Below are 20334 nucleotides of genomic sequence, written 5' to 3'. Positions count from 1 at the left end.
GCAATAATACCAATTGAGTCCGCATTACTAGTCCTAAATTCACACTACACCAACACAGCTGCGTTCTGCGCCGCTCGCGCTGTACGCACAACGCGCTCGCAATTCCCCATATAAGGAATTTTTACGAGTACGCCCGAGAGGCACCATAACATAGCTAGAGGGATGTTTACAAAAACAAGAAGTAAATTTGTTGGAAATTTATACATTTTGACTGTTTGACCGAAACGCTTCGGTTCAGGTCATTATTAGCCTCTCGCCTAGGCCATCGTGGCTTAACTTGCCAGCATTAGACAAAGCGGCGAAATCGCGAAGCGACTGGAGCAGGAGACCAGTGGCGAAGCCACGAGGGCCTTGTCCAACTTGTCAAGAATGTCTTATGTTTTTCTTTATAATCTCGATTTTTGCTACTCCTAAAGGGTAGCAAATTTCCAACCAATTATCAGCCGTTTAGTGCGCGTGGCTACTACCCGGACGCGTCGACGCGCCCGGATGCTTGCACACAATTAAAAAAAAAAATCGAAGCCTAGTTTTCCACGAGATCGTGACCGTTATTTTAATTTTACTTATAAAATTATTTCAAGTAATTGTTTTAGTGTTTGAACTTATTTTTCATCTGAACTTACAGTTATTTACTCTTACGTTCTCCTTACTCACCCTTCTTTCACAAACGGAAGCAATTAGGCAAAATCCGCGTTGTGATTGGTTAACCTTTCAGAACTCTTTTTATTTCCAATCAAGTTGGAAAAGGCGTCGTGGCTTTGCCACTCGTGCGTGCTGACTTAATCTTTGTTTCAGTCGCTTCGTACTTTCGCAGCTCCGCCGCTCTAAGCCACGATGGCCTTGGCAAAAGGCTAGGTCATTATCAGCGTCCAGACTCCAAATCAGTCTTAAACATAGTGTTTAAAACCGCCAATAACACATTAATCCACTCATTAATGCATTCGTCAATTATCTCTCATCTCTTTAGAAAAGTGTCTCCCATTTGGAGGAAGCAACTCATCATGTAATACAACCTGCACCATGCCTCCAGGTAAACTGTTCTTCCATATAATTGTTTTTCAAGGATCGTGACTTTGAGTAGTGGTTATAAGTCTTTCCTAAGAATTTAGAGTCGATGCTTTCTGTTCAAGCAGTATAAGATCTGGCCTTTTGTAAGGTCCTAAAAAGCCAATTGCTTCCTCTTCTACCTCTGTTTGGCCGTCTCATAGGAAACAAAAATATCTCAATGTTTCTTTATTAAAGTTATAGTGATCGCCCTGAGATGGCCACATTCCTATCGTTTCGTATACACGCGGACTGTTTCTGAATTGTATACTGAAGTACTGATGAAGTTTGCTACAAAATTATACGGTCTGTTTCGCTCGGTACTTTCAAAATAAAGACATAGGCCTAAACACTAAACGGGCGATTTATATCGAGTTAAATTAACAGTAAAGATTGATTGCCACAAACTTAATACAAGATTATGTTATTATCAATCTCTTATTTAGACTCGACAATGAAGCCGATGAATGTCAGTTTTTCTGTCGGAAATGACCAGAGCAGTGTAAGTTTCCGATGGAATCCTGTTCGTTGTCCTGAAAGTAGCCTGACCATTAGAAACTACGTCTACAGATTACAAAGAGGAGAAAGTTACCGGGAGGAACTACAACGAGTACAAAGCACAACTGTGCAGTTCAACAACTTATTTCCCTGTACATATACCTTTAAGGTTGCCGCAGAAACGAGTAAAGGCATCGGACTATACTCAAAGAAAGTCTGGTTTAGAAATGCAACAAAAGGTTAGTAATATAATATTTAGCAACTTTCGCTCTATAAAAAGGCATGCAAAGGGAATTTAAACAATCAGTTGGATCGTTTTGTCACTGTTTGCTAACCTTCATAATTGATATAAACGTCTCAATGCTATAATACTTCATATTTTCTCCAATTAGCAGATATCAAATTTGATAGGTGACATCTTGAAATATCGCCAGTAATGTCTAAACATGACAGCTATCCATTGATGATATTTTCCCTGGTTTCTTCTCTTGCAGTGCCACTTCCCGTCAGCGAACTCGTTTTGACAGGTACCAATATTAATGACTTGCTTGTTTCTTGGAGAGCCAGTACAAGTCGGGAACATCCTTGTTGGCCAGAGGAATATCTGGTGACGTGTGAACTTCTCCTTCGCGACCAGTGCATGGATGCTCATGAACTCCATGCAGTCAACGTGACTGTTTACACAAGAATCGTTTTCAACGATCTGGTGCCATACTCAACGTACAGGGTAAATGTAACATCAAGAACTGTGGCTGGAAACGGCACAACAGTTACAAGCGTCTGGACAACTCGTGAAACAGGTATGAACTACACGAGCAAGACGTTCCCTGGTGCACCCCTTCAGTGCCTATTTTTTTTAGGCTTACGCCTTCTGTCTTTGAAAACCGCAGTTCCTGACTTTATCGAAGCACAATGATTTTTCTGGTTTCTTCTAAATACGAAGCCTAGCATCCTGAGCCTATAAATTGGGTCAAAATTGGGTAAAGAATTAAAAGTCAGTATAAATGATGAACGGGCAACTCACATTTACAACCTGTAAATCATAATTAATCATAACTACGTCAATTTGACGATTTTTCACCCAGTTCCGTTAGTTGCTCCAGAATTTAACTCGAGTGATCCAGCCCCCGACAGCATCACGTTCAACTGGAACCCCATCCCTTGTGGCAGCGCACGTGGCAACATAACGTCGTATGAAACACTTCTGACCTCACCAGGAAGAGAGATTAACACTAAGACTGTCACAACTGAGTCTGTGACTTTTGATGGCTTGTCGCCGTGTTCTCCCTACACCCTAGAAGTGTGGCCTCGTACGAAAGCCGGAAGAGGTCCACCAATGGAAGTGCAACAAGGAACGGACACCATTGGTAGGTATCTCTCTGTGTAGATATATTTTTTAATACAGACGTTATGTGCCCTAGGAAAATGTTTAGTATAGTCTTCAACTCATTACTGACTGAGCTCAGGATTAAGTAGTAGAGCGTTACTGTGCCATGTGGTCCATCCTTGCTAATTGAAGACTGGATATATAATCTTTTTTCCCCCAGTCCCAGATGTTGTTGAAGAATTTTCCGTCACAGTCTCAGGTCATGATGAACTAAACGTTCAATGGAAAGCCTCGACAAAACCTGACAACTCTTGCCCTGTAACTGATTATCTTGTGACCTATGAACTCATCAACCTGGAGCAGTGTCAGGAGATGCAGGGAAACAGCCAGACTAGAAACACGTCTACGACTGCAATCAGTATACAAGGATTGAAAGCGTACTCAAAGTACAACGTGACTGTCACACCAAGAAATGAAGCAGGGTTAGGCCAGCCACTCTCTAAAACAATGCAAACTGGAAGGACAGGTACTTGTATTTTCTAAACATATCAAATCATATTATTTCTTCAAATATCTTCATACAAAGGTAAAGGTATAATCATCATTGGTTTTGTCAATGTTTCTCGAATTAGCACCAACGGCAACACCGGTTAATATTACCAGTGTCGCTACGCCTAACAGCCTTTCATTTGGATGGGATCCCGTCCCGTGTGGAACGAGAGGCGGGCCGCTCGGAGGTTACCGTTTCTGGTTCGGGAAGAGAGGAGACGATGACTATGTCAAGCAAAGACGTACCAGCGATGGTTTTGTAACATTCTCTTCATTACCTGTGTGTACGTCATATTCCTTCAAAGTTCAAACCTACAGTTCAGCACGATTAGATTTCGGACCATGGACAGATGAGACCAAAGCGCACACAACAATGATAGGTATGTCAACACTTCTACCTTCACATTGTACGCATAGCAGCATAAATGACAAGAAGGGTTGAGAAATGTTTGTCCGCACAGACAAGGGGAACGAATTTGAACCTTCATCAGATAGTCACATATTTATTTTTAGAAGTAAGGTCGTGTCCAAATTACTTGGCTACGGCTTGAAATTATGAAAGAGACTATGGGAAGTGGATGCAGCCACATCCATAGGCTTGTGTGTAATTTACAGCCTCAACCTAGACTTGACTCAAGTTGGAATTGCTTGAAGTCGGTATCTTAAAAAATCACAAATAATCACCTAGTTTACATCCAGAAGACACTTCAGCATGGGTTCCACTTCAGTGCCGTAAAACAATGCGCACACACTGTTACGTACACTGTACAACATGCGTATTATACGTGTGTGTACATGCATTGCAGAGCATGTGCATACATGTGGTGCAAAAGTTGGCATCACATAAAAATGTACATGTACGTTTTTAACATGTTGGTCTGAATTTGACGCATGAGGGCGTGGTATATGGTACGGCGTGTACAGTGCACGTATGCGCTATGCGAACATTTAGATACAGACCGAGGGCAACCCAGACTTGGCCAAGTCTAGCCTCAACCAAGTAATTCGGACATGACCTTACAACTATAATGATAACTATGCGTCACTAAAAAAAAAAAAAAAAAAATACGTTTAGGCCTACACTTCAAATTTTTTTATCAAATAATTGAAATGAAGTTGATTCACTGAAACAACGACGTTGACAAGAATTTGAAAGATATGCTGCGCTCCTCATGGGAAAATGCACAAGTTGAGCTTCGATTGTACTATCGGTGTAAATTCTCTGATTTCTTGCAGTTCCAGACCCTGTTGCGGGACTACCAATCACACCTCTTGGCCATGATCAACTGGACGTACACTGGAGTGCCTCGTCAAATACAAACAACAATTGCCATGCAACAGACTACCACGTGACCTATGAACTCGTCAACTTCGAGCAGTGCCAAGAGGCGCCGGATCACGACGTTGTTGTGACGAATGTGTCCATGACTTACACCACAATAAATGGACTTCACGCGTACTCGTCGTACAATGTGACGGTGACACCGCGGAACGAGGCTGGATACGGCCAAATGCTGTCCCAAACAGTTCAAACGGGAGAAAGTGGTAAGTGCGATGTGTGTTTTGTTAGCTTAGAAATTGCCAATTTGTCAATTTGAACCTTTTTTGATACACCGCAATAAATAAGTAATGAATACATATTAAGAATATTGAGAATTCTTCAATCTAATTATGAATCGACATTTCAACCGACTGCCCGGGAACCCATGCATTATCTTGAATTAAAATGGGTTGACATATTTTCTCACTGCATTGCAAGGGTCAGAGGTTTTTATTAAAACCAATTGTATCTTAAAGCAATACATTTGCGTCATAAATTCTCATCGAACACCAAAACTGAGCCACAAATTTGAGATTAAAATTTATTTTCTTTCCTACAAGAACCAACGGGAACCCCAATACTCGGCGAGAGCTCTGCATCTTCTGATAACATTACTTTCACCTGGTCCCAAGTTCTTTGTGGTGGCAGAGGAGGCGCTATTACGGTGTACCAGTACAAGCTCACGAAGAGAGGCAGCATGACTGCAATAAGAAAAGATAACACAACGGCGATGTCCGTCACTTTTCGCGGTTTATCACCTTGTACATCGTATGCATTCATAGTCCGCGCATTCAATAGTAAAGGGAAGGGACCTCGGACTAATGAGCACCACCAGGATGCAGTTAAAATAGGTAAATGTATCTCTGGAAAAACGTCTTCATGAGATTATAAGAAGTTTTAAATGTGGTTGTGGTGTACACGTTAACATTTGAAAAAGCAAAAATAATGCAAACACTTTTGTCCCCCAGTATCATTGTGTGCACCACGGGTCACATTTTTATCTTTTACGCAAGTCATATCTACTTACGATGTGTCATCAATAGACAGCTGGACCCGATTTCACGAAGCGCTGCGACGCGTCGCAACTCGAGTTACGACGTGTAACACGTCGCAACTCGCGACGCGTCGTATCTTCCTATTCACGAAAGTTGCGATGTTTTGAACGCGTCGTAAGTTCCTTGACAACGGCTTAAAACACGTCGCAAGTTACGACGTGTCTAGTGATCATCGCAAAATAAGAAGAGTCATTTCTAAGTCAGTTTTATGCCATAAACATTACATTAACGAGATTATTGAATAGCGGGGCAATGTGTTGTAAATAGAAAATTCATTGAATAATTATGAATTAGATCGGAATACTAGAGTTGAAATTTCAAAGTAGCTATATAGTCCACTGACAGCTTGTTTTCCTTCAAAAATTGCATTGCACAGCCGCCATTTTGTTTTACGTTTTAACAACTTTCGAGCTGAGATCCGACGACTCTTTGTTGAATATCAGACGACTATTTACTGTACGCTGACTAAAAACATAAAACAGTCACCGAGTTGTGCTATAAATACACCTACGACGCGTCGCACTTACGACGTGTTTAGTGAAATGGATCGCAGGACGCGTCACAGCTGCGACGCATCGTTGGAGAAACGGCGCGTCGCAGCGCTGCGACACATCGTAAGTTACGAAGAGTTTGATGAAATCGGGTGCAGGACCCATTTACCCAACATTTTCAATTTATAACAGCGAATTATAAACAGCAAAGTTAACGACTTTTATGACAGCGAATTTGCAATGATATCAATATACTTACATATTTGATAATTGTTCGTATCAATAAGGCCCCTACGTTGATTTAGGTACAAAGAAAAAAATCTAAAGCAGCTAACTAGGTGTTAAAAAAGTGCTTCTCGTTGAGAAAGTTTGTTGAGCTTCCTTCATTGTATCGTTGTTATACATGTATTATATCTGATTTCTTGCGTGCAGTTCCAGACCCCATTGAAGGACTAACAATCACACCTCTTGGCCATGATCGACTGGACGTACAATGGAGTGCCTCGTCAAATACAAACAACAATTGCCATGCAACAGAGTACCACGTGACCCATGAACTCATCAACTTGGAGCAGTGTCGAGTAACGTCGAATCATGATGTGAGCACAAAGAATGTGTCTGTGACCAACATCGTCATAAATGAACTTCATGCGTACTCGTCGTACAATGTGACGGTGACACCGCGAAACGAGGCTGGGTACGGTCCGATGCTGTATCAAACAGTTCAAACTGGAGAAAAGAGTATGTGCAATTTGTTTTTTAATTTCACTATTAGCATTCAACTTTTTACACCACAATAAAATCTATATGCCTATAATATTTTAGAATTTCGAAAACAATCTTCCTTAAAATATGATTTTAACCGACTGCACAGGAACCATACATTTTCTTCAATTAACGGAATGACACATCTCCTTATAACCACACCGCATAAGTCAATGTTTTTATTAAGACCCATTGTACCTTATATAAATGTGCATATTATTTCACCAGAAATGAGCAACACATTTGTTTTTATTTAACTTCTTTTCCCCAAGAACCAACGGAAACTCCAATACTCGTCGAGAGTTCTGCATCGTCTGACAACATTACTTTCACCTGGTCCCAAGTTCCTTGTGGCGGTAGAGGAGGCGCTATTACGAAGTACCAGTACAAGTTCATGAAGAGAGCCAACACGACTGTAATAGAAAAAGAAACCACAACTGCGATGTCCGTCACATTTCGCGGTTTATCACCTTGTACATCGTATGCATTCATAGTTCGCGCGTTCAATAATAAAGGAAACCGCGCGGGACCTTGGACTGACGAGTACTACAAGGATACAGTTGTAGTAGGTAAGCTTATCTTTTGAAAACATCTTTATGGGAGGTTGTACTTTCTACCACGCTGTGTGTACTCACTGATAGACAAATAACTGGACCCATTTCCCCGATATTTTTAATTTAAGAAGAGTCAACTCGTCATTATTGGTACACGTATTGATCACATTGTAAAGAGACAAATGGAAGGTTTCTTCTATTTTGATCAGGGATAACATTGCACATAATTAGATCGGCGCCATAGAAATGACAAATAGAATAATTTTATGAAAATGTTTTTTAATGGTTTTATCCTTGAAAGAAAGGTAATTCAGCATACAAAAAATATCAATGCATCGCCTGTGATGTTATTTTTGCAGATGAAATCCAATCCCTCAACCTGGAGCCCTCAACCAATGAAATCAAGGCCTCTTGGATAACTGCTGGGAACGAGGAAAACCCTTGCCCTGTGACCTCGTACTGCGTTAGTTACCAACTTCTCAACTTTGAGCAGTGCCAACCGCAGACCGAGCCTACCCAGATACACAGGACAGTAAATGACACGAACGTCAACATAACATCAATGCATGCTTACTCCACGTACAGTGTGCAAGTCGTACCAGCGAATAATGCTGGCGAGAAATACATGAACAACAAGACAGTTACGACCGACGAGGGAGGTAAGTGCACTTAAACGCAAGAGGGCGCTTTACCCCTCCTGACATTTCGGCCATGTCTGAATTGGGCCTCCAGAGCTACAGCTACGTCAGCATTTTCAAAGTCGTTGTAATTGCCGATGACCCAGACAATAGATCTAGACAAGAGCTTCGTGCGCTGCCTAGATTTCTGTTTAAAGCCGGAGTCCATCATTTGCAGCTATCCAAAAAAGTAACTGGCGTAATTATTGTTGAAAAACATACTGGTTGAAAGATAGTAAGGGGACTACTCCCTGTGAAATTATTCTTTCTGGCAAGCTCTTATTTTGAAGAAATCAACGAAAGAAGGCATTTCCAACGGTGCGTCTTAAGAAGCACCGTAGGAAAATTTAAATTAGTAGTTCGTTTTGTTATTCGGCGAGCGCAAGCATTGACATGACGCTCAGGCGCGCGCTGTTCTTATATTTCGTCGGATCAGTGCGCGACATCGCGTAAAGCTGCAATTCAAAACGATTCAAACCATGATTTAGCAACTTTTAATTTGAAATTGAGATCCTAGAATGCTGCTTTTCTCGGAATTTACAGCTGAAGCTGAGCTGAAACTTCATCACGTTAGTTGTTCAGTATCCTTCATTATATTTTAAACACTTTTTTGCTTCAAACGAACAAAATGCACAAATTACAAATGATGGACTATGTCTTTAAAGTTATACTTCTGTTGTACAAATCAAGGTACTGATGCATGGGTAGCAAGTGGGCTACGTATCTTTTGTCGGACAAAGGTATGTGTTCGTGTATCATGATACCTATGCATGACGACATGACCCTTTTAATGTAATGCGACAAATGTTACTTAATATGGTACAAGCACTTCAAAAATATTGAAATCCAGTTCATTGCAATGATACGCCTGATATGCAGATCACACGAGTCTTTTCAATACAATGCAAAAGATTTTACTCAATATCACAGCACTTTACTCCATTCCTTTACAGTGCCATTGGCTGCTCCGGTACTCGACACAATGCTCCCGTCCAATCAGAGCGTTCGAGTGTCTTGGCATCCCATACCCTGCGGCAAACGAGGCGGTAACATCACAGGCTACACGTACGAGTTGCGTGACGCATCTGGGTCCATGGTAAAAACAGCCGACACCACGGCAGAGTCTGTTGAAGTTGATGGTCTGTCCCAGGGGGCGTCCTACCTCTTCAGGCTGTGGGCGTTCACGCGTGTAGGACCGGGACCCTGGAAGGAAGGAGATTTTGAGATTCCCAAAGGTATAATTAAAAGTACTCTTATACAGCAATCAATATGTTTGCTATTCCTAATTCACTGATAACTTGAATGTTTATTCAACTATCACGACAAAGGTGTATTTCGAAGTTGAATAAACAAATTGTGCCCTTGAAATGTAAATCGAAGAAATGTAAGACGTCGTCAATCTCATAGATATTGTATTTGTTGAAAATCTATTTGAAAGAACAAAAATGTGTGGAAACCATATTCATGAAGCCTGTATGCGTCATAACAAAGCTTTTTACCTATTTAGAAACGGTACAATCTTATTTCGCAGGCCCATCATATACTATGTGTATGTATTAATCGAGTTGGTTTTATTTTGTCTTTCTTAAGACGATGCTGCTCCGCCTACTCCGCCTGGGAGTAGTCCTGCGGGCTCAATTTTGGGCGTGGTCGTCTTTATCTTGGTAGCTGCGGTTCTTGCTCTCCTGATAGCTGTCGTGGTCAAGTAAGTCACCGTAATCAAGGCACTGAATATGAAATACAATCCATTTTTTTAAGAATCGAATCTGGGGAATTTCTGGTATTTTCTTTATCAAAGGAAACGACGACAGCAGAGGACAAAGGCACTGGGCAAGGATAGCACAGGCGATGGTGTCCAGGATATTTATGGGAAAGGAGACCAAGATGGAGGTATGGTTGTCTATTTTTTGGGCATGTTCACGTAAATATACAAATTAAAAAAAATAAATTAATAAGAAAGGCCTAATTGCAATCAATCTGCAGAGAAAGAACTAGCAAGACCATTCAAACGATGATAGTTTGGTATAGCTCTTTAAAAAAAAACGTTTTTGAAAGTGGCAATTCAGTAATGTGAGAATGGTTGGTCGGAAAACGAAAATGGCATTTATTATTTCAGTTGAGCTGAAGAATCTGCCATCTACGTCTGGTTACAAGCCGTACGCTTCAAAGGGTCATGAACCAGTTAGGTCATCTTCTAATCCACCAAAGTCAACCGATCAAGTAGCTGTTGATGTCTTGCCAAAAGCAGGACCATCCACAACATCCACTGATTCAGTATCAGCACCTGGTCCATCAACATCCACTAAGGCTCCCGTGAAGCCCAAGCCGTACGTCAATCCTTCCACCAAGCCCAAGCTGAAGGCTTCGGCAAAGGCATCCCCGAGTTTCCCCCAAGCCGGCCCAGTTGCCATGGCTCACCTGGCTGAATACATCAAGAGTAGAACAGCTGGGAAGGTCAACGGATTCCAACAGGACTACGAAGTGAGTCTTCTGATTTCTCTTACCACGATTTAATGTTATTTTGGTCTGACCTAAAATAGCCAGTGAAAGACACTGAGAGGAATGGACCAAAACGTTTGCTACATAATGTTCTTTATGTTTGAGATATGTGTCTTCGTAACTGCGATTTTGTGATTATCTCCTATCTCTTACAGTCGATTCCAGGTGAACCAATCCACCCTTGGACTGTGGCCAAACAGGATCACAACAAGAAGAACAACAGATACAATAACATCCTGGCCTGTAAGTCTAATTGTTCATCCTCTATCACCTTTTACTTTTGTAATGTTTTGTTGGTAAAAAATGTGCGCCGTTCTCATTTTCAACATTGACGCTAACAGCTTATTGCATCCTGCAAGAAATACCCTCTACTCTTCATTCAGTAAATGTCCCGCAAGTTGTAATAGGAATGGTGTCAAAAGTAATCAAGGGAGTAAAAGTGGAGGCCATAATTACGTATGTCGCTAGTATTATGCTTGCACAAGAATACCCTATTATTCTTTCCCTTAAAATTCCTGAAACCTCAATTTTTGTATTCAAAAATTTGATATGATTTTCACACACATTTGTCCTTGGAGGGGTTAAACACAGATTTACAAAGACTAAAAATCTGCAATACTTTGTCTCGGCAGATGACCATTCTCGCGTGGTCTTGGAGTGTCTTGAGGATAACCCACACTCAGACTACATCAATGCCTCCTACATCAATGTAAGTTTTTGCCGCAATCTTCAAAATGGGTTCACACATTTTTATCTGCCTTATTTGACTCTGGCGAAAAAAGTAGAAAGATCTTGATTTTCTTTTAAACAGGATACTTTATATTTTCTTCCACGTAGGGATACAAGCAAGATTACAAGTACATTGCCAGTCAAGGTAAGCACTTAGTGAAAATGAAAACAAAAACTAAAGTTGTAAATTAAAATCCTCAAACTGACTGAAACATTTGTAAAGCGGGCGCAATCAAACCATTTTCCGTTATCAAAAATATAAAATGAAAGAATAATTTGAGAAATGACGCTAATCAAACTCTGGTTAATTTCTTAAATTTAATTCAAAGTGGAGCGTCTCACGTCACTAATTAACTTAAAAGTTGACAACGTTTCAAATTTAAAGACATTATTGAATATTGATACATCCTTTAGAGAGTACAAAGAGAATGTTTTAACGTGTTTGAATGTTTGAATGTTTTAATGTTTTAACAAAGTTTTAACGTGTAATTCAAGGTCCTACCAAGGCATCAGTGAAGGACATGTGGCGCATGGTGTGGCAGGAGCGAGTAGGAAAGATCGTCATGCTGACGAACCTGATCGAACATGGCAAGGTAATTCAAAATAATATAAAACAAATTGCTGTGCGTAATTTTCTCATCGAGACACAGAACCATGCCTCTTTCTCGCTGTCTTTCAACTAGCTATAGGTCTTTGAGAATATTGAAGAGGCGTGCAATCATATTCTGGAAGTGCAAAAAAATGAAATGACCGAGTTTAAAAAGCCAAAGACTAGATTAAATAGCATAAAGTAAAGTAAGCCTTGTCTGTTCTGTTTGGGAGAGTTCCTTTTTCAAAATAGTATATCGTACATTAAGATGATTAATTTTGTTCATGCACAATTATTGTAAGGTTTCATCTACTGGTTCTCCGAGAACCCGGCTCATGCCACGGGTAGTTATTCTGGCCACAATAGTGCCATGTGCCCTGACAAGCTCATAAACAAATGCTGCCACAGGAGCTCTTGCATGGTTGCTCCGATCTTCTTTAACTAACTGATACCTTTTGGTCTTTACTGCATTACTTAGGGGAAATGCGAGCAGTACTGGCCCGATGACATTGCCGACTACGGAGAACTGTTTGTCCGTAATGTTGATGAAACAAAACATGCCAATTTTATTGTGAGGACTTTTCACGTGTCGAAGGTAAGTCCAGAGTGCAAGAATGGTTTTGCAAAGCCAAAGTAATTTACTGAAAGACACAGTTTCTGTGGAAGAAGTAAATTGTAGCTGAAATGCTGGTGCGCGTTTCATCTTCATATTTCATCCGAACGGCGATACTGGGTTTATATTGAGTACTTTATAGTTGTAAGAAAAAAGTAACAAGTAGGCATTGAATTAAAACATGGCATCACTTACAATAATAAACTGCCTGCAGTACCCTTCGATGCCACTCTTCGCCGTATCCTTCTTTTACACACAGCAGAAATGTAACATGATAAAGCAACACCGACCGTGTGCACATAGTTCAACAATGCAGTTTTTGCAGTAAGAAATGTTAATATTAATTGGCGGGTTTTTTTTTTTTTTTTTGGGGGGGGGGGGTCTCTTAGAGCACTGAGCCTGAGGGTGAGTACCGTGAGTTAACCCAGTTCCATTACACCACCTGGCCAGACATGAAACCACCAGAGTCATCTCCATTACTTCAGTTTGTCAGAACAGTCCGAGCAACAGACGCTTCACAACATGGACCCATCGTTGTCCATTGCAGGTAAAATATACAGTACGTTTTTATGTCTATACATTTAAAAAAAAACTCTAATTATCCTCAAATTTCACACTGAGTTGGGGGTGAAAAGTTCCTCGTTTCCCCTTGATCAGGTAACAACTTGTGGAGAAAAGTCTTGAACACACTCGATTTATTGTTGTATTCTGTCGCATTAACTTATTCAGTGCTGGAGTTGGCCGCACAGGAACCTTCATCACTTTGGACTCCATGCTTGAGATGGCGGAGGCAGAGGGCCAAGTCGATGTCTTGAAGTTTGTACGCGATATGAGGAATCAGCGCTTCCTTATGGTCCAAACTCTGGTGAGTCTTTTGGTCTCGGATAAACTTCCAGTCTCGAATTTGTAAATTGAAACCTAAACTGACGATACAAAAACAAGCTTATAGTCAGTGTTGAAGTCGAGTCCATCACAAACTCAATCACAAGTCTGGTCATACGTAGCAAGAGATGAACAATAACAAAGGAATGCCTTTGTGTGAGTTCATATGAATAGCCTGCAACTTGCATGAGGAATGGAAGACTTGTGATTGACTTTAGTGATTCACATGCGAAGTTTTGTTGGACTTGTGATAGACCACAACACTATGGTGAAAGATGTCTGCAAACACACTGATAAGCGTTCATATCGTATGTAACATCTCAATGTTGCATGTTTGTATTTCTAGGATCAATACAAGTTCATCTTCGATGCTCTGTTGGAGTCAAGTCTGTCAGAGAACACGGCCATCAGTGCTGATCGCTTCCATCAAAGCTTCGCTAAACTCAAGAAACGGGACAAGAAAGCAGGGACTACTGGCATTGAGGCGCAGTTCCAGGCAAGTCGTCTGAAATGCATGTTGATCATGAAAAAACTCTTAAACACAAGGCATTTAAACTCGGTTTGGGAAGGTTTTCCTACTCAGCAGTGAATCTTAGTTCCCACATTACCCGTACAGTGACAAAGATGGCTTAAAGGTAACGTACATAAAAGTCAGGTGTCCTACCCATGGAGCTATTATTAAGAAGGTTAAAGGTTAAATATAATAGTAAAACACTCTTGTCACAACTTCTTTAGAAGATTGTGGTTTTAGAGGGCAATGGGGTACCATATTTAAGGATTTACTTGTTAAGCTGTCAGCTCACTTTTAAGGGAAGACGCTTCTCTGGAAAAATCACTTCAGCCCGTTCAACCCCAAACCTGAATGCCCGAGAGGTTGAAACTTCTTTATCAACCCTAAATGAGGTATAATCTGAAGTAATAAGTAACGACGAATAGAAGAAGATAGACCCAGAGTAAGTTATTGAAACCTGCTGATTATCTTTGATCGGTTGCCATTTTTCTCTTTGATACCTTCACAGATGTTGGAGTCGTTCACTGCCTCACCGAGCGAGGAGCAGTGTATGGGAGGGAGGAGCGCCGCCAACGTTGACAAAAACAGATTCAAAGACTGCGTTCCAAGTAAGTCAGTATCCAAACAGGCACATATTACTGGCACATGCAAACCCACTGTTACCGTTACTACCTATTTTCAAAACTGCTTGAAAGTGCATTTCATTTTTAGAGAATATGGGTATAGTGTTCTCGGTCCACAGTAACAGATTTTGGTGAGTACGTATAAACGGTTTTCCTGTATTTGTTTAGGTTCTGTCAGCTTGTTGGCTCAATACAGCAAACATTTTTCTTTTTCTCTTAAGTTGAACTATTTTTCTTGTGATGTTGCTTTTTTATTTTGTGTTCCAACCTCATTCCAATAAGCATTCGTTTAAAAGACAAGTGTAGAATGCTTAAAATGTTTTGTTTATTTCTACACTGACTTGGATTATAAATATCAAGGCCTTGTACGACATGCAGTTTACAATTTTCATCGAAACTGTTTGTCTAACAGAAGACAGCACCCGACCGTATCTGATGACCAAAGGTGACGAAGGAAGTACCAATTACATCAACGCTACATTCCTGGATGTGAGTCTTACATACTTGCCAATACAATATCGACAATAACTTTGATCCATAGCTCACCCGTCAACCCCTAGAGTAATTCCCCTTAAACTTCTCGAAAACGTACAGCTTAACTATAACGCCCTCCCATATCCAGTGGCGTCGCCAAGGGGGGGCCAGGGGGGGCACGTGCCCCCCCCCCCCCCTGGAAAACCTAGTGCCCCCCCCCCCGAGTGCCCCCCCATCTGAGATTTGGGTTGGTAAAAATATATATATATATTTTGTTATATTCAACTCCCATCATCTGAGTTGGTTAAATAGCAATTTCTGGAGATATCTTCAGATCGAATTTAGCATCAAATGTGGCACCATTTTGCATCTAGCCCATCCTCCGTATGCAAAAAATTTCCAAAGGGGAGGGGTATCCCCTCCCCTTAGACCCCTCCCCCAGGACGGCGATCCGTATCCACCTAAGTGCCCCCCATCAAATGCTGGTGCCCCCCCAGACTGAAAAGTCTGGTGACGCCACTGCCCATATCGTGACCACGCCCATTACTTAATGCCTGAAATGTTGGCACAGACTAGACTATAGTGCGTATATTGTGTTAGCTTGATTTCTTATTACTGTTTAAAAACACTTATAAAGCGTAGTTATATGCAAAATTGTAATACCCTTGGAGTTATAGAAACCTAATTGTCTGTGTTCTTCTATCTTACAGGGTTATAACACCAAGCATGCCTACCTTGCCACCCAGGCACCTCTGCCTAACACACGGGGTGATATGTGGAGGATGGTGTTTGACTACAAAGCATCTTGCATTGTCATGCTCAATTCCATGGACAATGACCCGGTATACTAGGCAATTCCTTATATTTCAAGGGGTAGCTTACTTTCCACTCGTATGAATTATTAAAAAAAGGCTATCTGCTGAACATTTGTAGGGAACATGGCAATTAAACGAACAAAAAAGATGGTGATATTCCACACGGTACCTGCATGCATCTGTTGAATATACAGTACAAGCTCTTTGATAGGATACGTCATTACCATCCCCAATGTTATCGCTGGAGGGCCTGATATGCACTGTACTTTCCTCCCATAAGCCTAAATCTCTTGTGACTGTTGCTTTTCTTTTTCCAGAGCGTTGTCGAGTATTGGCCAGAGAAGGACAGTTTGGAGTTCGGACCCCTTACCGTTACACTGACGAATGAGGACCGCTATAGCGAGGACATTATCATACGGCAGTTTGATGTTAGCTATCCCGCTAGGAAGGTAGGCAAATGAGAAAGTTCTATCAAAGACCATTCCTCAATTTGTCGTTGACTCGTGACGTTGCGCCTGCGCGCTAACTTTTAACTTAGAATCAGGATCCCGCGTCGAACTTTGCTCGAACGTCAATTTCCTGGCTCCCTGCATTACGCTGAGTGCCCGCATTTTTTTGGTAACCAGCGATGTGATCAATCTCAGGTAGGCTAACCCGAATGGTCAAATAGACTTGTCCACTTATTGTCGACTATACGTGCGTTCGATTTGATTGGGTATTTCTATAGTAATGGGTGACCGTAGCTATAAGTCGAATGTTGTTTGTTAAATATTTTATATAAGTTGCAGCTTATTCGAAACAGATTATGTCATTAGAAACAGTCCGATGTCTAAAATGTCGTTCTTTTGGTACATGTTTGTATACCCACGAAGCACACGAATCATTATTAGATGTCAGATTTTGCCATTAAATACTGTAGGTTTTGTTGCTAGTAAGCAAAACAAACAATATGTTCAACCAATTACTTTGACAAATAGAATGACGAGGTTCAGAGCGTCTGTCAGATCCAATACCTGGGATGGCCCCCTGGGAAAGAGGTCCCAAGATCTCCGTCTAGTCTCCTCAAGGTGCTGGAGGCTGTTAAGATGTGGACGACCGACCACCCTGATGGACCCATCACTGTCCACTGCATGTAAGTACTCCACAGGGAGACACAATCTAAAGTTGTCAACCGTGGCAGCCGCGCAGTTTCACTTGCCCTACCTGCAATCTTGGCCAAATCTCGCTGGGCCCCCAACCCCCCGGCGCCCGTTCAATGTTGTCTCTCATTGCGTGGTGTGTGCTCCATCAGCTGGTGAAAACAACATTGACCGGGGGAGCGGGGGAGTGGGTGACCGTGGCAGGCTCAGGAAGTGTTCCAACCATTTTGGCCTGGATTGTAGGTAGGCCTATGCATATTTTAATCCATGGGATCTCTGAATCGTCGTTAAAGCTTGAACTTTTCCCCTCTGTCTGAACAGTCTGAACTAAACTTTCTTCCTGTAGGTTTCTTCATCAGCTTTCCTGTTCTTCATCGAGGACACCCATAATTCATTTCTGATTTGGGATCATGAAACAAAGTGAGGACAGTCCTCGATTGGTATACGTGTATAAAACCGATGAGAGGTATAAACAAAGGAAGACCGATGGAATGTCCTCGATTTACATCATTCACAATCACGCGTTTACGTTGTACTTATGAAGTACCAGAATGACTCACACAGACAAAATCATATTCCATGTGTTTCTACCATTTTAAATTACTAATACAAACAATTCAAGTTGAATTAATTTTCTTCACCAAACTGTTTATTCTTGTCTCAGTGACGGTGTTGGATGCAGCGGAACCTTCTGCGCCATACTCACACTCCTGGACCAACTCGCAGTGGAGAAAGACGTAGACGTCTTCCAAGCCATCAAGAAACTCCGCATCACCCGGGCTGGCATGGTCAACACTTTGGTACGTGTCAAGTCATTATTACTGCACCTACGTACCGGGGCGTGATGGGTGATTTTAAGCACAATCTTGCGATGTGGTATTAGGACTTTTCGAAACCTTGTCTTGTTGATTGGGTTTGTGTGCATCGGGTTCTTAGTTCGTGGCCAAATCAGATGTTTTGTTGCTTCAAAATTGGTGAAAAAATAGAGCAGTAGCCAAAACAGTGGGGTTATTATAACTGAAGCAATACTTTTATTCATGAACGGATACTAAGGCCGAAAAAAGGCTCCGGTTTCTGGTCTGCACGCGCGTCGTGGTATCCATGCGCGTCGGCAAAATTAAAAAGTTTTTGGCAATGTTAGAGATGATACCGCCAAACTCACTGGTTTGACTGGAATCCTGCTGCTGCACAATTTAAACGTATTTTTAATGGGGTTACGGTCGAGTATAAGCTTTATCTGGGCTCTCTGGGCTCCGATACATTTTGCACTAAATTTAGTCGGCCACCATTTGCAGTCATCAGCCGACATTTAACGAAAAAAAAAAGTAAAAAAAAAAAAAAAAGACGCTTTGCCGCACCACTTTTGGGGCAAGCTCCATACCAGAAACCGCAGACCTTTTTTTGGGGACTAAAGACAGTCACCATGTAATTGTCACATTTAAATCAACTCATACCTATGTTTTGCTCTGAATTTCAGGCTCAGTACCAACTGTGCTATCAGGTGATCCAAACCTCCTTGGATTCCGGCTCAATCTACGAGAACTATTGATGAACCAGTGTGGAACAAGTTATTTAACATCATAAATGTCAGATTTGCATGTCCATTAATTTGTAACTGATACCTACAGTTTTTGTAACGTCAGAGAGGATTTTTAAAAGGTAGGTTTCGCTTCTACCTCGGTATGAAATCTAGTTTCAATTCTAGCTCAGCAATTTCTGTTCGTCTAAGGGGCCCAGGCTACTAGCCTTTTTGTTCCTATCTCGCTGACTGACTGACTGACAAGACTGTTTGCGGTACGGAGCGCTGGGCAGAGTTATCGTATAGGATTACCCCGTAATGTGCTAAATCTGGGTCATTGTGTGGACCAGGGCCCAATTTTACGGCGCTGCTAAAAAGCACAGAAATGTGCTGAGCACAACAAAATTCTGGCTTACAAAAGCAGGTTACCAGCCAAAACTCCATATGGTTTTCATGCTAAGCAAACAACAGTTGAATACTAATCACGAGCAATATACATCACATGGAGTTTTGGCTGGTAACCTGCTATTATATCTTGTGCTAAGCAAATTTTTGTGCTTAGTAGCGCCGTGAAATTGGCCCCATACAAATGTTTGACACGTCTGTCAGTGAATATCCATTGTGAATCAATTGAATATGCCCTCTGACTTGGCCTGATGTGAGATTAAGCAGGCTTACCTAGTATTCTTCTTTCATCTAATGCGATTTGTCCCTGTTTAGCAGGGAATTGTCCTATAATCATCTTCGTGTTTTTTTCCCGCTTTGGTTTAACGAATCCTTAGTATATTAATTATTCAAGAAATGAAGAGACAACTGCAGTCACATATGATATCATTAATTGATTACTATGCCTAATTAAACAAGCGGTAATTGATATATGAACATTTACTCAGACACCATGTGGGCATAAAGAAGTAAACTATGCTGTAAACGTCAATCATGTCAAACTTAATACAATTGATAAAATGTGCCCATTGTACAAGATTATTAATTGAACATTTATATCATCGAAAACAAAGCCTTTGTCGTAAAATGCGAACCGTTGGATCTAGTGCTTTTAATTACAAAAATGATGACTTCACTGATACTTATGCGGTAATATTAAGCATAAAATCGAGACATATTAAGCAAAGTCTCTAATTATTTATATACTCAAGATTTTGTTTAAATATTGTTTTATTGTACAATTTTAGTAATAATGATTATTTTAATCAAGAGTAGACTCCTTAAGTTGCGTTTAGAAATTAAACACAAATGATCTTGCTATTACTTTGTAAACAGGTTTAGAGGCTGAACATTACATGTCCAATGCCTGAACATCAGTGTGCATTTGCTAAATACTGTTTATCAATACTCTATACATGTTTCGTATTTATACCAAATTGTTATGAAGTGATAGCAAGTTTTTACAGTGAAGCGTAAGGGTTAACCAACCATCGTAGACACAGAACTAGCAGTGGCTGTGGTTGGCATCAACATAAGTGAGAAAGCTGGGAACATTTCACCATGTTTTTCGTCAAACATTGAAGTGTACTTTCAGTTTTTAGTACATGTTTCAAAATTCTCGTCACACATTCGTTAGATCGCCTATTTACAAGTAAGTAAAAGACTTCTGTTATGAACCGCGAAGTGGTCATAATTTTAAATCGATTTTCCTCTT

At 41.0% G+C, this 20334-nt stretch overlaps 1 protein-coding gene across 1 annotated transcript in view; it reads left to right on the top strand.

Annotated features, from left to right (window-relative positions):
* LOC119736685 (receptor-type tyrosine-protein phosphatase delta-like) overlaps positions 1-19110 on the top strand; it is a 34066-nt gene extending 14956 nt beyond the window's left edge. The window contains exons 12-39 of the mRNA XM_038210701.1: positions 2037-2342; positions 2628-2909; positions 3090-3395; positions 3502-3798; positions 4655-4963; positions 5300-5590; positions 6718-7026; positions 7323-7619; positions 7964-8263; positions 9235-9516; positions 9872-9986; positions 10080-10171; positions 10398-10762; positions 10936-11023; positions 11413-11489; positions 11618-11654; positions 12005-12102; positions 12577-12693; positions 13101-13258; positions 13441-13576; positions 13940-14089; positions 14613-14712; positions 15140-15216; positions 15912-16043; positions 16334-16465; positions 16994-17148; positions 17820-17955; positions 18633-19110. Of these exons, the coding sequence (XP_038066629.1) occupies positions 2037-2342; positions 2628-2909; positions 3090-3395; positions 3502-3798; positions 4655-4963; positions 5300-5590; positions 6718-7026; positions 7323-7619; positions 7964-8263; positions 9235-9516; positions 9872-9986; positions 10080-10171; positions 10398-10762; positions 10936-11023; positions 11413-11489; positions 11618-11654; positions 12005-12102; positions 12577-12693; positions 13101-13258; positions 13441-13576; positions 13940-14089; positions 14613-14712; positions 15140-15216; positions 15912-16043; positions 16334-16465; positions 16994-17148; positions 17820-17955; positions 18633-18704 (5216 nt within the window). The 3' untranslated portion in view covers positions 18705-19110. The remainder of the gene's footprint in view (positions 1-2036; positions 2343-2627; positions 2910-3089; positions 3396-3501; positions 3799-4654; positions 4964-5299; positions 5591-6717; positions 7027-7322; positions 7620-7963; positions 8264-9234; positions 9517-9871; positions 9987-10079; positions 10172-10397; positions 10763-10935; positions 11024-11412; positions 11490-11617; positions 11655-12004; positions 12103-12576; positions 12694-13100; positions 13259-13440; positions 13577-13939; positions 14090-14612; positions 14713-15139; positions 15217-15911; positions 16044-16333; positions 16466-16993; positions 17149-17819; positions 17956-18632) is intronic.
* Positions 19111-20334: the final 1224 nt, after the last annotated feature.

This window comes from Patiria miniata, unplaced genomic scaffold, assembly GCF_015706575.1.
Source record: "Patiria miniata isolate m_02_andy unplaced genomic scaffold, ASM1570657v1 HiC_scaffold_3, whole genome shotgun sequence".
NCBI classification, from domain to species: Eukaryota; Metazoa; Echinodermata; class Asteroidea; order Valvatida; family Asterinidae; genus Patiria; species Patiria miniata.
The sequence above is the reverse complement of the archived record's forward strand: the minus strand, read 5'-3'. Positions and strand labels throughout refer to the sequence as shown.